Below are 21,846 nucleotides of genomic sequence, written 5' to 3'. Positions count from 1 at the left end.
TTAGAGTAGCTACAGTGTGGCTTCTTGACTTTGTGTCAAACAGAGCACACTACCAAGAGTGGCTAATGCACGCAACCACTGAGTGAATCCCTGGAGTGGGGTCAGGTACAGTGTAGTGACTCGTTGTTAAAACTACTCCAGCTCTTTAGAAAATCTCAGTCTAAGGGAGTTAAACACCCACGTCCTATTGAAGTGCAATGTGGTTAAGGTGCATTGAAAATCCCACTCTTTTCTCTTCCTCCCCATCTCCCCCAAAAAACTTAGTTACAAGTAGCATCACTGGGGGAAGCAAAATTCATCAGTATTAGTAAATCTTTGCTCATTTTATGTACTCATACTTATTTTAGATTTTAATAGGAAAACTAATTGTACAATTTTGAGTGCTGATAAACCAGTGATTCTCAAACTTTTGTACTGGTGATCCCTTTCACCTAGCAAGCTTCTGAGTGCAACCTACCCCTTATAAATTAAAAACACTTTTTAATGTATTTAACACCATTATAAATGCTGGAGGCAAAGTAGGGTTTAGGGTGGAAGCTAACAGCTTGCAACCTCCCATGTAATAACTTCGTGACTCCTGAGGGGTCCTGGCCCCCAGTTTGAGAACCTCTGTGACAAACAAATGCCCAAGTGAACAAGTTGCATTCTCTTCAAACAGAGTTTTGTGCAGCTACTAAAGTGCTTGAACATGAATTTCTGTTTTCTTTTCTTTGCAGGGACTTAGACAGAAATAATATCTCAAGAATCACCAAGATGGACTTTGCTGGGCTGAAGAATCTTCGTGTCTTGTGAGTATAAAACTAGCTTGGCCTTCAAAATGCTGCATTTCACCATTAGCCTCCAAAAATAAGTGCCTGGAAAGATGTGTGCTGCTGATTCTCTATGTACTGTAGAATTATTTTGCATCTTCTAGTTGTGAAATAGCATCCACATCAGACACCCTGTACAGTTTCCACAACTAAAGCTTTAATTATAGCTTTATAGATTATTAAGGTTGGAAGGGACCTCAAGAGATCTAGTCCAACCACCTGCTCAAAGCAGGACCAATCCCCAAATGGCCCCCTCAAGTATTGAACTCATAATCTTGGGTTATGATGCCGTGCCTTAGTACAACAGAACACTGATTTTAAATTATTTGGAGTTTATATTTTGTTGGTGTTTTTCTGCTTGATTTTTAATCAACATTGTGATTAAAACTTTTCTTTTTGCACTGTAGAGTGAATTGTACTTCAGTTAAACCAATTTATCACTCTTAAACCACTGTTAAATGGCTCTTTCCATTCTGGGATGGTTTCGGGTGTATTCCCATACACAACACAGGGCAGCTGCCATGTAACTTTGAGTTGACTAAGAAATAGTTGACAGTTGTAAAGGTCACACCTAAAGGAAACAGTCCATACTTCCTGGCTGAATGTAAATGGTTAAAAACAATAATCACTGCTGTCACTTGTAGCAGCTGCGGGTCCAATCATATTCCTGAAAAGAAATGATCAGTCGAAGGGGTAGAAATTATTTTCCATAGCTCCATATTAAGACTGAACTGTTACAGAAGGCCAGTGTTCTATTTTGCCTGATGTGAAACTTTTAAATTATCACCATTAACTTAATTTGCTTTCATTTAAGTTTGCTACAAAGGATTTATAGTGTAATTATTCACAAATATTGATTTCTGGAGAAGAAATAAATTGGGCAGCAAGATCTAAAAGTACAAATGTTGGTGATTTGAGTTTTCAAAACCAACATGTCACTGCTGCTGACGTAGTTGGATTACTGGGAGATATACATACACTTCGGATGAGATGGAAGTGTGCATAACTGGAGAGAACTTAGTAGAGGAATCACACAGCAATGAAGTATAATTGGATGAGAGTGAGAAAAGTGCCCTTGCCATTCAACTTTGGACTTTGAAAAAGTATAGTAAATTGTCAGTTTGTTAGATCTATGGCTCTGGCTGGGACCAAAGAGAAGTAATGAAATCCTGAACCTAAAGTCCTTCCTGCCACATTCCCTGCTCCTCCCCCCCCACCCCCGAATATTTCCAAACTTTTCAGGATAGCTGGGAAGCACTTAAAATCTAATGGACACTATTTTTTTCCCCAAGATTTCCCAATCAGATTTGCAGAGCTAAATCCAGATAATCTGGATAAATTTCGGATTAATAAAACTTTTGCAGTCAGATAGTGAAGTTCTTGTCCAGATCAGAGCTTTGCCGAAACGGAGGTGTGAATCCAGTATTTGCATGTGTAGTCACTAATGCAAATGCCAATAGTTTGTGGTCCATGTCTTAGTAAAACATAAATAATGGAGGGGAGGTATATAAGCCACAAATTGTTGCAGAAGTTAGTCAAAGTGGTTCAGTGAAGTTTGAAGACAACTTGTATGGGCCTTTCCCAATGACTATTGATTAAATAGTAAGATTACCATTGATTTTATGCTACGTTTAAACTGCTCTTTTGTCATTAAAACTTTTGTTGGTTGGGATGTGAGATGCAGCTACATGGCATACCTTATAGTGGCACAGCAGTGTAGACATAGCCTTAGTCTCGATTAGGTTTAGATTGGGCGCTATATGAATCACAGATTATAGTGGCACTGTGGCACTGCAAAGTTGCAACTGGAGTTGAGCGGTATTAATAACCATACCAGTCTTACTAGTGAGTTCATATTTGGTTTTCTTTAACTGGCTTGCTGATTTTTTTTTCTTGGAAAATCTGTAATATGACAGAAATGCCTGTGTAGCCTTTACACAAAAAGGTAACGTTAATGTATTATGACAGGTTTCAGAGTAGCAGCCGTGTTAGTCTATATCCGCAAAAAGAACAGGAGTACCTGTGGCACCTTAGAGACTAACAAATTTATTTGAGCATAAGCTTTCGTGGGCTACAGTATCCGAAGAAGTGGGCTGCAGCCCATGAAAGCTTATGCTCAAATAAATTTATTAGTCTCTAAGGTACCACAAGTACTCTTGTTCTTTTTGTTAATGTATTATGTAGAGAAAAATTCAGTACCCAGCTCCTGTTGGCTGGGCATTGTATAATTCCCTGTGTCCCAAACTAATGAGAGAACAGCAATTCCATATTGTGTCCCATTTAGCTCACAAGAAGTCTATAAGCTAGTTTATTGCCCTCAAGCTAAAGCCCTATAAAGTGACCAGTAACAAAAACCACTTGTGCTTAGCATTGCACAAAAGAGAGGGTCAGAGGTGGCTTTCCCACTCTCTCTTTCCCCAAATAAGCACCTGTGAGAACTGTAGGTTTAGGTAAGTTAAAAGTGAAAGTGAGGGAAAATCTTCCTATTTCACCCACTTGCCCTCTGCAGCAAACACACTACTTTTACACCACCTTTTGTACAATTATCTTAGTCCTTAAAGTCCTACAGGATGCTAGGAGATAAAAAGTGCATGAACTTTCTAACATTGTGAATTAATGGGCAGATGCTTAAATATGATTGTGATGAAAATACAAATATCTTCCACTGTTCCTTCAAAACATATGGCATAAACTCTTATAACTATTCTACAACTAAATTAAAAAAAAGGTCAAATTTATTAGAAGACTTACTTCCCTGCTTTGTTGACTTCACCTGCAGATTAGACTGCTATCCCAGCTCTCACTATTTCTGTGGGGGTCCTTGTGAAAATAACATTTATTGACATGGTAGTGTGACTGTTGGTAAATGTTTCTTTTACTGACTGCTATGCTTTGTGTACTGTACAAAATATCAGGTAAATTGTACCATATGAGTTATTATGTTAAATACAGTTAAAATCTGGCATAATCTATGTTACATATGTGTGTGTGTGTGTGTGTGTGCGTAGTTGGATTCAAACTACTTGGAGTGGAGACTCCCCCTGCCCCCCCCCCCCCGGAACAACACTTTGGAGAGGCAGGAATTCACCCAGCATGCACTTCAACATCTTTCTCAGTGACTATCAATCACACTGACCAGCAAACACAGGCCAAATGCCCCTAGCATCCAGTCCATCAGTCACCGATCAAGGTGCTGCCTTTCCTGTGGGCTCTGGCTGATAATCACATGTGGTGCAAGCTCATAATGATCACAGAGACCAACTGCTCCATGGGCCTGCCCCGCAGTCCTGAGCTCAGATTGTTGGCATGCTGTGCCCCTGCAACAGCCACTTGTGCCCTGTCTGCCCACACAGTCCCTTCTCCAATGGCAATTCCGTCCTCCAATTGGGAAGGAGCTGGTGGCAGGCAATGGCACTGGAAAAATGTGTATCATGGGGGTGCTGAGAGCCATTGAGCCAAACTGTAAACCCGGTATATGAAGAAAACCACTTCAAGCCAAGGGGAGTGGCATGAAATATGGTGGTAGGAAATATAGGCAGGATTCCCTGGCAGCCCTCTAGCCAGTCAGCTCCATGAGGCTTGGAGAAGCCCTCTTCTCTTGTCTCCCCATCCCCTAGCTAATCCAAGTGCCTGGGCCATGTGTCACAGCACTGCAGATCATATGTGGAGTTGGGGCTTCACTTACCTGTCAGTTAGTCTGCCCGCCCCCCACCCCCAGCACAACACTCAGTGATAAATTTCAGGATTTCAGTGGGATTCCACATAATGGTAAATATAGACTATTCCAGGCATTTCTACTTGCCTCCAATCTCTTCAGCTGATTCATCCCCACCTATGCCCTGTCTCATGGGAGGAAATGAGAGACAAGCATGTGGAACAGGGACAGATTGCCTGAGCACTTCCCTTGGTAGCTTTTCCCATTCCCTGTGATGCAGACTGACTGTCTTCAGTGGTCATAGACAGCAGGCACTCCGGCACCCTTGGGGAAGTCTCACTGAATAGGAACTGCTCAGTAACTTCCGAAGGAGTCTGAAATCCCATGCAGATGCTTACGTGCATGCACTTTATCACTTAATGCTTTGTCTAGATTATTTGCCCTGCATTAATCTTCTGATGTTGACTATGGTTTTCCAGCCTTACTTACACTGAATAAAATTAAAATGATTGGAAGTGCGAAGAGTCAAGTACAAAGGGGGCAGAATCAGGCCTATAAGAAACTAATTGCAAGATTTTAATGGGTTTTGGCTATAAAAACTAAAAGCCAATAATGTGGTTACTAGCTCTGGTAGGATGCAGTTTACATCCATGCAAAAACTATCAGTGATATATGTATTTTGGACTGTAAATTTTATCTTCTGATAGTGGTAGAAGTGATCATGAGAAAAACACTGCCATTCTGTAGAGGGGGCTTTCACCAGTCTGTCACTATCATGGTCATTGGTGTTGCTGTGAATAGCACTTTAAATCAAGCAGCGTGTAGAGAAGTTGGAGAATATAATATTGTCTGTACAAGGCATTCTATTAAATTATCATTGTCAACTGGTATTTCTTTAATTATAGGCATTTGGAAGAAAATCAAATCAGTATGATAGAGCGTGGAGCATTTCAGGATCTAAAGCAACTCGAACGGTTGTAAGTATGTTTTTTGCATACATGTTGACTTCAAGAACTAAAGATTTTCTGCCTTATTTTCTGCATCCTTTTTATTGTGTTTATATAATGACTTATAGAAATAATGTGGCTAGAATGAACAAAACACTTGACATAAATTAGAGTTAAGAATAGTTTAAAACAGAGATGAGTTTTAGATTAAAACCTTGGTATCCATGATTTATTATAATTCAAAATTATATTAACAATATTTTGTTAAGAAAACTGTAACCACCAATAAATAATTTATATTATAGCTAACCACTGAGACAAAGTTAGTCAGGTCTAAATTTTATCTCACTTTGTTTTCTGATGTTCTCAGGATGACTTCTCTAATCTAATTAGATTAGTGGTGGTGGGTTGTCTTAATAGCCAGCACTGTTGGGAATTGCCATAGTATAAATGCCCTGCACTTGCATATTAGAATAGAACTCCTTGTGTCAGATTATCTATACAGCTACGTTTGCTTTATACTCATTTAATGGCACTGATATTGGTAGAGTCCCAGAGCTCTAAAATTGGACTTTGAGTAGAAAATAAGGCCCTTGGTTTGCTGCTTTTGTTAGTGATTTAAGTAAAATGGATCTAAAAGATTTAGATAATCTTAAATCCATCATTTACAAGGCCACTGGTCATGTATTATGGTATATAACAGGGTCTGTGTAGAATTCTATGCATGAAGGTAACCCCAATATAATTTTTTTTGGTTGAGTGGGTCTGCTGTTGTATAACAGTGCATAGAGTGGGAAAACACCTCTGTCAAAATTGGCATGGAGAGTAGTTAATTTTGTGTACACACGTAGAACAAAGAAGTCTGCTGTGCTAAAGGAACTGAGTCCTTGCCTTAAATATTGACAAGTGAGTTGCTTTTTTACCCATTGACTTATCTTTTGACAACTCAGGATTCACTCTTATAAGAGAAATGTATAGCTTGTCTTTTGGTTACAAAACTGTGCTTGAAATTGAAATGATGTAGTTAATATTCACGCTGAGACTGTAATCTGCTCCTTAGAAAAACAGATCTTGAAATATAAAACACTGTTAAGGATACAAAGGTGGTGATTTTGTATGTTGTGTTCATGGAAATGTCTGGGAAGTGGCAGATAGTTACTTACAAAATAATAAATGCATAACCTGACACACTAAATGATGATTGTTTTAGCTAAAGTTTGTTCTTCTAGAAAGAAAATGTCAGCACTAAGTCTTGAAGTTTTACATCCATTCTATGTGCTTTAATGGAATAACTTCCTTCTCCCCTCTTCCCCCACTATTTGTTTATTTCTTTAAATAATTCCTCATCTGCCTAAAAGGAGCATTTGGGAAAAATACTAGGACGATACTTAAAGGGATGAGCATAACCAGGAAGCTGATCTTCTCTTTATGTTGTATGTTTTCGTCTGTGTGAAACCAGAAATAAAAAATGGAATTCTTCTACTAGTAACTGCAAAAGTACCGTATATATTTATTCATTAGCCTGTTCGTTTATAAGCCGCCCCCCCAAAATGGATAGGTAAGAATAGCAAAAACTGTATGACCCTTTCATAAGCCGACCTTAGATTTCAGGGGTTGGAAAACTTTGGCTCCAGGCCCATCAGGGTAAACCGCTAGCAGGTTGAGACGTTTTGTTTATGCCACTTCCCCCAGCTCCCATTGGCTGGGAATGGCGAACTGCGGCCACAAGGAGCTGAGGGGCTCCATGCCTGTAGACGCTCCAGGTAAACAAAATGACAGTGTATTAGATATTCAATTCAGTGATTCCATAGAGTTTAAAATAATCAAATTTAGGTGTAGACCCGTTTATAAGCTGACCCCCGCTCTTTGAGTCACTTTTTTACCAAAAATATTTGGCTTATGAACAAGTACATACAGTATGTGATACCTGAATACCTCCCTTAAATTTTCTCTCTGTAAACTCTCAAGTTGCCCTCTTACATGCTGTATACTCTATATCATACATATGCTGTATCTTTCCTTGCTTTTAGGATTACCTGTCATTTAAAATATTTTCTAAATGATGTACTTTGAATTAGATTGGGAAACTCACAACTTTTTGGTAGTTCACATCAAGTCATTTTATAGGAGACGACTATAAATCTAATCTTTTGCTATGAATCAGTGTTCTTTGGAGAAGGAATTGTGGAAAGCCTGGCATAACTTGTAAGGGCTAAATTGCAAGATTTTAGGCAATATAAAAACTATTTTATTAACTATTGTCAAGCACCACAAAATGTTAATTCAGAAAATATGATGGCTGAATTAAAAAAGAAGCTGGCTATTTTCCATTTAATTTATTTCAAATAACAAATAAAAATTTCACTTACACTGCTGCAGGCTTTGGAATAGAGTTGGCTTTTGATCTCTTAAAGTGGATGCAAAAGTAATCTTTTGCTTTTTTAACAAAGCAGCTGCAGTGGGTCAGATTTTTTAAAACTTGAGTAATTTTGTTCTTGGCAAAATATTGTACATTACATTTTTTTATTCGAAATTACATTGGAATATATTGCTTTTTTTTGCAGTAGTGATCATTCAAAGGGCATTAACCCTAAATTAATATTATTTTCTCTTAATGTAGTTGAACTTGTCTAGACATCAAAGCAAAAGCCTCATTATTAACTAAAAATATGGACAGAGTTTTCTTTGTGAAATTTATTGCCTGTGATGTCTTTCCCCCTCCTTTAAATCAGTCTAAAACTATAAAACTAAATGTCTGTGTAGATTCCAGTTATTGATGTCAAAAACGTACTTTTTGACAACTTTCCAATTGTTTTACTTTTACCATTAGCATCTCTAAAAACTTAGCTTTAGTGATTGAATGGATGCTAGTTCTTGCAACACAAGCAGAGCCTCCAAAGGGAAAATTTCTCTCAAAAATTGTGCCAGATGAGGAAAGCATGAGGCTGACTTAAGCACTGATTTCAAGTCACAACATGAGTAGCTGCAGTGCAGACTTGGTAATTATAATAATATTGCAGACAGTAACTAGGTTTTGATAATATCCGTTAGATATGGAAACCCACATGCAACAAGGAGTCTGCAAGCTGTCTTCTGCACTTCCTACGTTCTTTAAAGGTCTTACTTTCTCTACCACTGAGAACCTATAACTCCAATTCAGTTAAGTTCAATGGGAGCTACTGGTCTTCAGCACATCAAAAAAGCAGGCTTTATTTAGTGGTTTTGCACCATGGATTAGTTTTTATAACATTGCCACCTTCTATGCCTTTCTAAGCTAGAACTAAAAGGGTCAATTTCTGCGGTGGCTAAGCATCAAAAGAAAAAATGGTTTAAACAAAACACGTGTAAAACTAATGTGTGCAGTTGGTCTGCCTTACTTAAATGTTTGTTCTTCTGCAGCTGTAGGTCCAATCCTGCAACCTGCTCTGCATAGGCCAACTCCACATTTGTGCAGTACCCAATGGAAGTTAAGAGTCTCTGTGGGTGTTTAGGTGTCCACCTTCCTGAAACATCTTGCAGGTCTGAGGCCCTGAAACAGCATTAGTATAAGGCCTGGTCTACACTACGATTTTAGGTCAAATTTAGCAGCGTTACCTCGATTTTTAACCCTGCACCCGTCCACATGACAAAGCCCTTTTTTTCGACTTAAAGGGCTCTTAAAATCAATTTCTTTACTCCACCCCTGACAAGGGGATTAGTGCTTAAATCGGCCTTGCTGGGTCGAATTTGGAGTAGTGTGGACGTAATTCGATGGTATTGACCTCCGGGAGCTATCCCAGAGTGCTCCATTGTGACCGCTCTGGACAGCACTCTTAACTCAGATGCATTGGCCAGGTAGACAGGAAAAGTTCCACGAACTTTTGAATTTCATTTCCTATTTGGCCAGCGTGGCGAGCTGATTAGCACAGGTGACCGCGGAGTCCCAGAATTGCAAAAGAGCTCCAGCATGGACCGAACGGGAGGTACGAGATCTGATTGCTGTATGGGGAGACGAATCCTTGCTAGCTGAACTCCATTCTGGTAAACGAAATGCCAAAAAAATTGAAAAAATCTCCGAGGGCATGAGGGACAGAGGCTATGACAGGGACTCGCAGCAGTGCCGTGTGAAAATTAAGGAGCTCAGGCAAGCCTACCAAAAAACCAGAGAGGCAAATGCTCTGGGTCACAGCCCCAAATATGCTGCTTCTGTGATGAACTGCATGCCATTCTAGGTGGTGCAGCCACCACTACCCCAGCCTGTGCTTTGACTTCGTCAATGGAGTAGAATGCAACACGGAAGCGGTTATTGGGGACGAGGAAGGTAGCTCACAGCAAGGAAGCGGAGAAACCAGTTTCCGCAACAGCCAGGATCTGTTTCTCACCGTGCAACTGGAGCCAGTAATCCCCTGAACCCACCCAAGGCGTGCTCCCGGACCCTGAAGCGGAGAAGGAACCTCTGGTGAGTGTACCTTTTGTAAATATTATACATGGTTTAAAAGCAAGCGTGTTTAATGATTAATTTGCCCTGGCGTTCACGGCCAGTACAGCTACTGGAAAAGTCTGTTAACATGTCTGGGGATGGAGCGGAAATCCTCCAGGGACATCTCCATAAAGCTCTCCTGGAGGTACTCCCAAAGCCTTTGCAAAAGGTTTCTGGGGAGGGCAGCCTTATTCCATTCTCCATGATAGGACACTTTACCATGCCAGGCCAGTAGCACATAGTTGGGAATCATTGCAGAACAAAGCAGTGCAGTGTATGGTCCTGGTATTTGCTGGCATTCAAACAACATCCGTTCTTTATGTGGTGGGGGGAGGGGTGAAGCCATCATCCCATAGAATTGGATGTATGTGTGGGGGGTTAGTTGATTTTGTGCTGCATGTTAACCCGGAAACCGCATACCCTCCTTTTAAATTGCCAGCCCATTTTAAATGGCCAATCCAATGGGTGCTTGGTATGGGAAATGAGGACATTGCTGTTTGAAACTATTCCCACATGTTATGAAGGTTAAAGAAGCCAAAAGACTGTGGCTTACCATGTCTACCTGCAAGCTGAATTCTGTTGCCCCGCCCTGTGTGAGTGATCTCTCACACCAAACCGGCATACCCTCAATAAGAGGCAAAATGCAACCTTGTAACGAAAGCACATGTGCTATGTAATGTTAACAGCAAGGTTTACCATGAAAGAGTGTACCCATTGTTCTGTAAAATGTGTCTTTTTAACCACCATTCTCCCTTTTTTTTCCTCCACCAGCTGCATATGTTTCTCCTTCACAGAGGCTAGCAAAGATTAGAAGGCGAAAAAAATGCACTTGGGATGAAATGTTCTCTGAGCTCATGCCGTCCTCCCACACTGACAGAGCACAGCAGAATGTGTGGAGGCAGACATTGTCTGGATGCTGGGAAGCGCAATATGAGTGTGAGGAGAGGTGGCGAGCTGAATTGCGTAAGTGGCAGGCTGAAGATGATTGGTGGTGTCAGCTTGCTGGCAGAAGGCAGGAGTCAATGCTCAGGCTGCTGGAGGATCAAACTTATATGCTTCAGCATATGGTTGAGCTGCAGGAAAGGCAGCAGGAGCACAGACCGCCACTGCAGCCCCTGTGTAACCTCCTCCCCAAGTTCCATAGCTTCCTCACCCAGACGCCCAAGAATGTGGTGAGGGGGGGCCTCCAGCTACTCCACCCCAGAGGATTACCCAAGCAACAGAAGGCTGGCCTTCAATATGTTTTTTTTTTGTTTTTGTTTTTTTTAAAATTTTAAAGTGCAGTGTTGCCTTGTGCTTCCATCCTCCCCCACCTCACCCGGTGCTTCCCTCCTCCCCCATCCCTCCTGGGCTACCTTGGCAGTTATCCCCCTATTTGTGTGATGAATTAATAAAGAATGCATGAATATGAAGGAACAATGACTTTATTGCCTCTGCAAGTGGTGACTGAAGGGAGAGGGGATGGTGTTAGTTTACAGGGGAAGTAGAGTGAACCAAGGGAGTGGGTTCATCAAGGAGAAACAAACAAAACTTTCACACCGTAGCCTGACCAGTAATGAAACTGGTTTTCAAAGCTTCTCTGATACGCAGTGCACCCTCCTGTACTCTTCTAACCACCCTGATGTCTGGCTACGCGTAATCAGTGGCCAGGCGATTTGCCTCAACCTCCTACCCAGCCATAAACATCTCCCCCTTACTCTCACAGATATTGTGGAGCGCACAGCAAGCAGTAATAACAATGAGAATATTGGTTTCGTTGAGGTCTATCCGAGTTGCCAGTGCGCTTTTAAACATCCAAATGCACATTCAACCACCATTCTGCACTTGCTCAGTCTATAGTTGAACAGCTGCTGACTACTGTCCAGATTGTCTGTGTATGGCTTCATGAACCATGACATTAAGGGGTATGCTGGGTCCTCAAGGATAACTATAGGCATTTCAACATCCCTGATGGTTATTTTCTGGTGTGGGAAGAAAGTCCCTTCCTGCAGCTTTTGAAACAGACCAGAGTTCCTGAAGTTGCAAGTGTCATGTACCTTTCCCAGCCATCCCACGTTGATGTTGGTGAAACGTCCCTTGTGATCCACCAGTGCTTGCAGCAGCACTGAAAAGTACCCCTTTCGGTTAATGTACTCGCTGGCTTGGTGCTCTGGTGCCAAGATAGGTTTCCGTCTGTGGCCCCACCACAGTTAGGAAATTCCATTGCAGCAAAGCCATCCACTATGGCCTGCATATTTCCCAGAGTCACTACCCTTGATATCAGCAGCTCTTTGGTTGTGCTGTCTGCTTGGATCACAGCAGCCCCCACAGTAGATTTGCCCACTCCAAATTTGATTTCCGACTGACCGGTCGCTGTCTGGTGTTGCAAGCTTCCACAGGGCTATCACCACTTGCTTCTCAACTGTGAGGGCTGCTCTCATCTTGGTATCCTGGCACTTCAAGGCAAGGGAAAGCAAGTCACAAAGTTCCATGGAAGTGCCCTTATGCATGCGAAAGTTTCGGAGCCACTGGGAATCATCGCAGACCTGCAACACTATGCAGTCCCACCAGTCTGTGCTTGTTTCCTGGGCTCAGAATTGGCGTTCCATGCCATGAACCAGCCCAATTAACACCATGATGTGCACATTGCTGGGGCCCATACTTTGTGAGAAGTTTGTGTGCGTGTCCTCATCACTCTCGTCACCGCGCTGCTGTCGCCTCCTCATCTGGTTTCACTTTTGCCGGTTCTGGTTCTGCATATCCTGCTGGATAACGCACATGGTGTTTACAGTGCTCATAATTGCCACAGTGATCTGAGAGGGCTCCATGTTCCCGTGGCGTCTGGGCTGAAAAAAGGCATGAAATGATTTTCTGCCATTGCTCTGATGGAGGGAAGGTGACTAACGACATGGCTTACAAGTTTGGCTTACAGGGAATTAAAATCAACAAAAGGGGGTGGCTTTGCATCAAGGAGAAACACAAACAACTGTCACACAGAATGGCCCCCTCTAGGATTGAACTCAAAACCCTGGGTTTAGCAGGCCATTGATTTCATGGAGGGAGGGAGAGAGGGAGGGGGAAGCAAAACAGATCTGATCTATTCCTTGTTTTGATCCATTCTATCTATCTTATACATGTTAGGCTGTCATTAGACAGTGCAGAACAACTGCTAGCCATTGTCATCTCCTGGCTGCTCACCGGAGGACAGTGCAGTACGACTGCTGGCAGGACTGAGTCTCCATGAGATGAAACTTGAAAAGGGAATGACCTGGCTGAGTCACTTCCATGTCTACCCAAGTGCCCTGACTGACCTCACCGAGGTCAGCTAAAAGAGCACCCAGAGTACGATGATGATGGCTACCAATCGTAATGCACCGTCTGCTGCCAAAAGGCACTGAGCTGCTGCTCTGCAGCAATGCAGTATCATGTCTGCCAATACCCAGGAGACATACGGTGATGGTGAGCTGAGCGGGCTCCATGTTTGCCGTGGTATGGCATCTGCTCAGGTAACCCAGGAAAAAAAGCGTGAAATGATTGTCTGCCATTGCTTTCACGGAGGGAGGAAGGGAGAGGAGCCTGACAAGATGTACCCAGAACCACCCGTGACACTGTTTTTGCCCCATCGGGCATTGGGATCTCAACCCAGAATTCCAATGGGCGGCGGAGACTGCGGGAGCTGTGGGATAGCTACCTACAGTGCAACACTCCGGAAGTCGACGCTAGCCTCGGTACTGTGGACACAGTCTGCCGACTTAATGCACTCAGAGCATTTTATGTGGGGACACACACAATCAACTGTATAAAAACGATTTCTAAAAAAAGACTTCTATAAATTCGACCTAATTTCATAGTGTAGACATACCCTAAGTCTTCTGTCAGGTTCGAGTGCTATTTCTATTGCTGTCATGCTCTTTATAGCACAGATGTACAGTACGATCTTCCAAAATGTGTGGTGAACTTATGTCAGCTAAAGGACATCATATGTCAAGCCTTATGAATAGTAGGAGTGCTCAGTAAGTATTTAAGTAGTTATGAATATAGCTGAAAGAATTTGGAGTGCCCTTCAAGAATCTTCTAAATGATACCCCAGAGTTCAGCTCACTTGGCTCGTAGTACTATAACCATTTTAAGATAACTGCTCTACCTTTTGGTATATGGAATATCTCAGAAGACAGCGTCACTTGCTTAGTAATTTCTGGCGCCTTATATTACAGCCCTATCTCTTAATTCAATTTATGTTTCATTGTATAAAATGAAATTATGTAGTCAACTGTTATTCATGCTAGTTTTATGTAGGGCTAATTACTGGACTGACTGTAAAACATGACTAACATTGCTGATGGAAAGCTTGGAGAAGCAGAGATTTTTGCTTCAGTACTTTTTGTATGTCACTAAGGAAGATTAAAAAGATGTGTTCTGAGAATGCAAGCATGAACTAAACATACTCCAATGAGCATGGCATTGTTTAAAGAGAGTAATTCACAAGATAGAATCTTGGGTACAATTTGTAAGAAACTTATTTCAATCAAACCTTCTAAAATTGCCATGGCATGAACGCCAGCCCTTTCTTAACGAAAGAGATATTTGGAGAGTGTTGAGCATGTGAAGTGCCATATAAATGCTATGGATGCTTCAAGTTTTAGAAAGATGCTTCACATTTTTCTAAAATGGAGAACAGGAAACTTAGTGTTCTGCAGAGTGCTCTTTAATCGGCAATACTAGTAGCCAATGAGGGACCAATAAATATTTGTATACCTCTTTAAGTTAATTTGGTGTAATTAAGAGATCAAAAGTAAAATCCTCCACTGAGGAGTATCCTAGAGATTTATGATCCTTCCTGAAGGTCAGATTAACAATGCCCTCTTTTCCCATACCCTTATGATTAAACTGGTCCAGTCCCTGTAAGTGCAGGATGCAGTACCCAGACAGGATGAATCAGTGTCTAATGTGATGCACTATTTCTGACTTTGCTTTAACTGTTCTAGAACACATAGCATTGAAATATATCCGAATAAAAATAGAATTTTACAATATAGCTGGATTTGATTTGCACTGTGAGCTTAATATGTATAGTACTGTGAAATATTGGCATACAAAGTTGTAATACAATTAAAAAACTATTTTATTGACTTGTTTGTTTGGACCCTGACATTTCAGCTACACCATCATACTTAAATTTGTAAGGTAACAAAATGAGCAGAAAGGCCGTTACACATTATACAAACAAAATGAGACACATGATCAAGAACGTAGGTGTACTACAGTAAATTAATAAACTCATGATACTGGGTATGATGGGGCCCAAAGTACAGATTGAAATCCCTCCCCCAGCCAGATGTCCTACATCTCTGTAGAATGAAGAGGCAGGATACAAGACATTAAATAGTCTTGACTTTTACATAGCCGTCTGCCAAAAATTGTCACATAGCCCCACTATCTTCAAAAGGGTTAACTTTAGCTCACAGTTTGTTCTTTCTCCTCAGATCAGTTTCTTTAGCTTAGACTAAAGGATTTCAACATCTGAAAATGCTAACAATATGTTTCTGTTTTTAAAGGATGACAAAAACTGTAAATATAGTCAAATCTAATCTCTCCAATGTTCGGAAAAATAATTAGCTCTCAGACAAAGAACTTGGATGCCAAGTTTTAACTCCAGAACCCTTGTTTTGTTCAGTGATAGAGCTTTAAAATGGAAATTGGGTTTGACATTTAACTGGAGAGATGCTACTGTGTATTATATTTCTGTAAGCTGAATTTTAAATGTTTGATTATGACATTAAAGTGGGTTGTTTGGCCATAATGTACTGTAAAATCACTATTAGTGACCAAGGATGTTAGTGGAGAAGAATAAAATGTTCTGAGAGAGGCTTTGCCATCTAGACATCAATTAGGACTGAACGAGCTTTAAATAAATCATGTACTACAAAAAGCATTTTCCACAATTAACATGCTGAGTGGAGAGATTGCTAAGTGGCTCAGAGTTGTGGGTAAAATAATAAATGTATCAGATAGTTCTTCACTATTGTAAACAAACGTTTGTTGCAGACCTCTGGCATTCTAGATGGATCCCTGCTTATGGTATTTATACAGAATTTGCAGTGTTTCTTTACACCCAGCAAACATGCATTTTTTCCATATTCCTAAAAATCTAAGTTTATGAATCACCCAATAATAGAGCAGAGTAACAAAGCAGTGGTTTGCATAAGGTTAGGAAACACTATTTTCTGTGATAGCTATTCAGGAAAAGGTTTCAAAATGGTCGTTTTCTATTAGTGAATTGTGAAGGGTGTATAAACCCTGCTCTGGTGTTGAAGGGGTTAAAAAGCTGCTATGGGCAAGGCTGGCCATTTCACTCATGAGAAGAGGGAATAAGGGCTTAGAAAGCAGGAGTTTCCCAGCAGCTGTCAGGCAGTTCTGGGACAGAGCAGATAGTAGCTCTACAGCTCTGAAAGGAGACTCCCAGAATCCTTTGGGGTACTTCCCACAGGAATGCCATTTACCAGCGGCCCTCCCCCCCCACCCTTCCCGCCTGTGTTTACAAGGAGACAGTGACCCTTGTAAACATCTACAAGCCTCATAACAGAAAAACTAGGGGTCACCAAATATAATTAATAGGCAACAGGTTTAAAACAAATAAAAGGAAGTACTTCTTCACGCAATGCATGGTCAACCTTTGGAACTCCTTGCCAGAGGATGTTGTGAAGGCCAAGACCATAACAGGGTTCAGAAAAGAACTAGGTAAGTTCATGGGGGATAGGTCCATCAATGGCTATAGCCAGGATGGGCAGGAATGGTGTCCCTAGCCTCCGTTTGCCAGAAGCTGGGAATGGGCGACAGGGGATTGATCACTTGATGATGACTTGTTATGTTCATTCCCGCTGGGGCACTTGGCACTGGCCACTGTCAGAAGACAGGATACTGGGCTAGATGGACCTTTGGTCTGACCCAGTATGGTCATTCTTATGTTCAAGGTGAGTTGATTAGGTGGTTGGTACCACTATGCTCTACTCCTTTTGGGGTTAGGGAATCTGAGAACATACGGAAGGGACTAGGGGAGTGGGAGCCAAGAACCCTACCCCCTTCAACACAAATGGACAATTTAACTCAATGTGTATCATAGGGATCCATACTTAGGCAGACGGGATGCCCTACAGAGTTTTCAGTGTTTATGCAGTAGGAAGCACCTGAAAACAGCCTGAGAACTGTGACAATGATGACAGTAGGTGCCCTGCTCATGTTGATTTGCTATGAGTTTCACTATTTTAGTACTCCAGATGACTGTGAAATTTAGATATTCTGGAACTGCAGACACTACATTTGTTCTTTCATCTCACTGAGCCATATTAATTTATTTGTAAGAATCTTCCTCTGTGACCTTTTGGTGAAGAAGCTTACTTGTGCTGTATGCCTCAGTTTTCCTATAATACACAAATAATTCTTTTCTACTAACTCAGAGTAAATGTGCATAAAATAGTTGATCAGGACACACCAAAGACATACATTTGAATGGATTTAAAGCAGGAGGCTGTTACATGGTTAGAGTGATAGAACCACTGATTTAATAATTCTTTGAGAGGTGGGGAGCCCAGAGTAACATGCTGCTGCCATTGGTTGAGCTTTATATGATGTTACATTGGCTCAAGCAGCCAAAATAAATGTTCCCAAGCTGTAGCCTTGGCTGCTGAAAGGATAATTAAGATTTCAGATTTGCCTTCTTCAGTTGTGCAAGTCAGAACTGTTAAGTGGCCTTTTTCGGACATTTCACTGTAGTTTGTTTAAGTTCCTGTGATTTAGTGAAGTGTTGCTCTTTCCTGTAAATTGCATACCAGATCTGTAAAAGCAGCAAAGAATCCTGTGGCACCTTATAGACTAACAGACTGTTAGTCTATAAGGTGCCACAGGATTCTTTGCTGCTTTTACAGATCCAGACTAACACGGCTACCCTCTGATACTTGATACCAGATCTGGTTAGGGAAGATCAGTGTTTTATAGATATCTTTCTTGTAACTTTGCTGTTCTCACAACTCCAGTGTATGCTAGATTTTAAAAAAAGAATTATGGAAGGGGGAAAAAATCTTGTAGTTCAAAAAGTTGTTGTTTGAAAAAAATGTTTTGAAATCTCTTCTACATACTTTTCCATATAGAGTCAAAATACTCTGACCAGTTACTGAACAGAAGAAAATAAACGAAGTTATAAGCTATGTCATGCAAATATTCAGTTTGTTTTGTGACTAACGTCACATATTGGATCTCTCCTGCTTGAGAAATGCCAACCATTCAAGGTTTTATTGAAACTGTGGTGAAATGAGCACAAGGCAAAAGAAAGCATACGTGATATAAAGATTTAAAAGATGGCAGTGTACATGTAGAATACAAAATACATAGAAAGCTATTTTTAAATATGCAACTTCAAAAATATTTGTTTCAATGTGACACTGACCTGTAATTTGACACTTAGGATAACCTTTACTTCTGACCTCTTACTTAAAGTGAACAACAGATTGACCCTATTATGGGGGACAACTTGGACACCTTTTGCTATTGTCATTTGACTGTATTGGGTTTCCTGTGGGATTCCATGTAAGTATAAATAAAGACTATTCCAGGCATCTTAACAGATATCTTAAGAGCTAAATGTAACATCCACATGTTAAAGAATAGACACACAGCTACATATGAATCTGGCCAGTAGGTGTATAAATTATCCACACAGAGGGCTCAATGCTCCCTACAAGAGATGGACTTTGCAATGTACCGTGAATGTTAACAGATCCAGGCTATTTTAAAACAGAGTAAGCACCAAATTGCAGAATCAAGGAGCCTCATGAGAACCTCCTAGCAACTTTTGTTAGCATCCTAGCCACACACCCAATTTCAGATGGGGAGATAGAGCTTGAGTGCCTCTGCTAATGGAAACTGTGATAGTCTGGCAAAAGGAAAGGTGCTCTGTCTAGAACATTATCAAACTTGCAAGTCAATTAGGGCTGTATAGGGAGAGAAATTCAAACTGGGATGAAAGGTATGCATCAGATGGGAGTGCATGTTATGGAATGCTGGTATAGTGGGTACTGTGGTGAAGCAACACTGAGGAGGCAGGCAGCCACTTTCTGCACCAGCTTTAGCTTCTGAATAATTTTAAAATTTAGTGCCATAAGAGCATCTTGTGCTGTATTTTGTTCAGTTTTTTAACTGGTTGTTTCTGTTTAAAATTTTCAAATGGCTTAAGTCATCTTGTCATTTAATTGTCAACATTTCTTCTTTTGGAAATGATTTAATTTGTTGAGGAGACTTCAATGTTAAGAAATATTGAAAAATTTTTACCATCTACTTTAAAAAGTGTCTCTCATATAGAAATTTGCTAGCAGCTTGGCATTGCGTACCTACAGTACAACAATATTTATTTCTAGCCACATAATGTACTCCCATTAAACTTGGCATTATTTCAAGGGTCAAAGGCAGCATATGGGATGCTGAGCTAATATAGCTTTTATTTAAATAGATATGTTTTCATCTTGAAGTATATATCATGTATTAACATTCATATGAGTTAGTTAAGTAATACTTCAGGCATTAAAATGAGGAACCACTGTGTGACACAAATACATAGTTTATGTAGATGGAGGATGCTATATACTTTGGAAACCAACTAAATAAGATAAAGAAGTATTTAATTGCCAGTCAAAAGCAAACCACCAGAGTTGGGCAGTCGGCAGTATGATTAGTGTACAGTATTTGAAGTCCAAGGACTGGAAAAGTAAGTGAATTCTAATTTAGTACAAAAGTGCACTGGCAGAGTAGCTAAGTATATTTGGTACTGATTAGCATTTGTTCCTTGCAGATTTGAAGTTACCTTTCCTGAAGCTTCAGCTGACATAAATAATGCAAACATATTTGAAGAGAGAAAGCTTCAATGTTCATATTACGAATGACAACACCAATGGAAACTTGGAGGAAAGTAATTAGATAGCTCTCCTCTTCCAAGGATTTTTAAGTGCTTGCTTGTCTGGTGGGACAACAGAATCATAACTCCAAACTTACTCGTATGCTTCAGAAGAAGCATAAACCAAAGCATGAAAATAACTGATCTTTCTAAGGTACTCATCATATATCAAAATCCACTGCATCAAACTGCTTGGAGTTAAGGATAGTGGTCACTACATGTTTAATTTAATAATTCTCATTCAGTTGTCTTTTGACCACAAATGGAAATGTTCATAATTATATTGTTTAACCCAGCATGGCATTGTAAGTTTCCAAACTGCTTGCTGTGAAGTCCTAAAACTCTTAAATGTAAAATAGTTCTACAGCTTCATTGAACTCTAACACCACATTAAAACATCCCAGAATGTAAAATGCAGACTTGGGAAGAAATTTGAGTGTAATTTCTAAATTTTGACTCCTTTGATGTTGACATTGAGTTATACTTTGAGTCATCTTACCTTGAAAAGCGTTTCCTGTCAGAACTTACTGCACTGAGGATTCAGTCAATGAGAACCTCTTACTAAAGGGTGAAGTTGGAGAATGGCTACTTTCTTTAAAACTTACTTTGGAACTTAGTTTTATTATATAGTAATCAAGAATAAATTGTCACTTGAATCTAAAATATTTCCCAGCCAAGGTAGTTAATACAAAACTAACATTTAGATTTAAGTATTGTTGGGTGACTTTCCAAATGGGTATTTATCAGAAAGGGAACAGGTGGGAGTGGGAGGGGGAGAAGAAGAATCTTAACTAGTGAAAAATAATGGACTTTATCTGTGCTTGAGAGAAGAATAGAATCCTGCTTTTAGTTTGCAGTACTTGGAAGAAGCGTGTCAATCTTTTGGACCCAATCTGTTGTCAGTTGATCAAATTGGGCAGTGTAAACCAGTGGCTCTGAATCTTTCCAAATTACTGTACCCCTTTCAAGAGTCTGATTTATCTTGAATACTCCCAAATTTCACCTCACTTAAAAGCTTACAAAACCAGACATAAAAATGCAAGTGCATCAGCACACTATTACTGAAAAATTGCCTACTTTTTCATTTTTACCATATAATTATAAAATATATTAATTGGAATATAAATATTGTACCTACATTTTAGTGTATAGAGCAGTTTAAACAAATCATTGTCTATTAAATTTTAGTTTCTAATGACTTTGCTAGTGGTTTTAATGTAGCATATTGTAAAACTAGGCAAATATCTAGATAAATAGATGTATCGTCTGGAAGACCTCTGAATATTTCCAGGAGAACACATACCCCTGGTTGAGAACCACTGGTGTAAACAAATAGAAAATATTGTGCTCCTCTGTGGAATATTGATTCATGGATTTTTAAGGCCAGAAGCAACCACTGAGATGATCTTGTCTGATTTCCAGCGTAACACAGACTATAAGACTTCTAGGAATTAATTCCTGCTTCAGGTCCAATAGATGTTGTTGAACTATGGCATATTTTATTAAAAAAATAATAATCCAGTCTTGATTTTAAAAGTGCCAGTGATGGAGACTCCAGCACAACCCTTGATGAATTGTTCCAATGGTCAGTAACCCTCAAAGTTAAAAATTTGCTCCTTTCTAGTCTGAATTTGTCTAGCTTCTACTTTCAGCCACTGGATGTTGTTATAACTTTGTCTGCTAGATTGAAGAACCCTCTGTTAAAATTTTGTTCCCCAGGTGGGTACTCTCAGACTGATTAAGTCACCGCTTTAGCTTCTCTTCTGTGGGCTATGTGGATTGCACTCCATGTCTCACTATCAGCCATGTTTTCAAAAGTCTTGAATCATTCTGGTGGCTCTTCTCTGAACTGTCTCTAATTTCTCAAAATCCTTGTTAAACTGTGGACACCAGAACTGAATGCAGCATTCCTGTAGCAGCTGCACCAGTGCCAAATAGAGATGTGATATACTCTCTCTATTTCTGCTCAAGATCTCCCTGTTTATGTATCCAAAGATCACAGTAAGTCTTTTGATCACACCATGCCTCTGGGAGGGCATGTTCAGCTGATGACAATC

General features: G+C 40.3%; 1 protein-coding gene across 1 annotated transcript in view; it reads left to right on the top strand.

The window, feature by feature from the left end:
- SLIT3 (slit guidance ligand 3) overlaps positions 1 to 21,846 on the top strand; it is an 811,508-nt gene that overhangs the window by 40,514 nt on the left and 749,148 nt on the right. The window contains exons 2-3 of the mRNA XM_030572932.1: positions 717 to 788; positions 5,370 to 5,441. Coding sequence (XP_030428792.1) covers positions 717 to 788; positions 5,370 to 5,441 — 144 coding nt within the window. The remainder of the gene's footprint in view (positions 1 to 716; positions 789 to 5,369; positions 5,442 to 21,846) is intronic.

The sequence above is a fragment of the Gopherus evgoodei genome, chromosome 8 (genome assembly GCF_007399415.2).
Source record: "Gopherus evgoodei ecotype Sinaloan lineage chromosome 8, rGopEvg1_v1.p, whole genome shotgun sequence".
NCBI classification, from domain to species: domain Eukaryota; kingdom Metazoa; phylum Chordata; order Testudines; family Testudinidae; genus Gopherus; species Gopherus evgoodei.
This window is presented reverse-complemented; position numbering and strand designations above follow the sequence as displayed.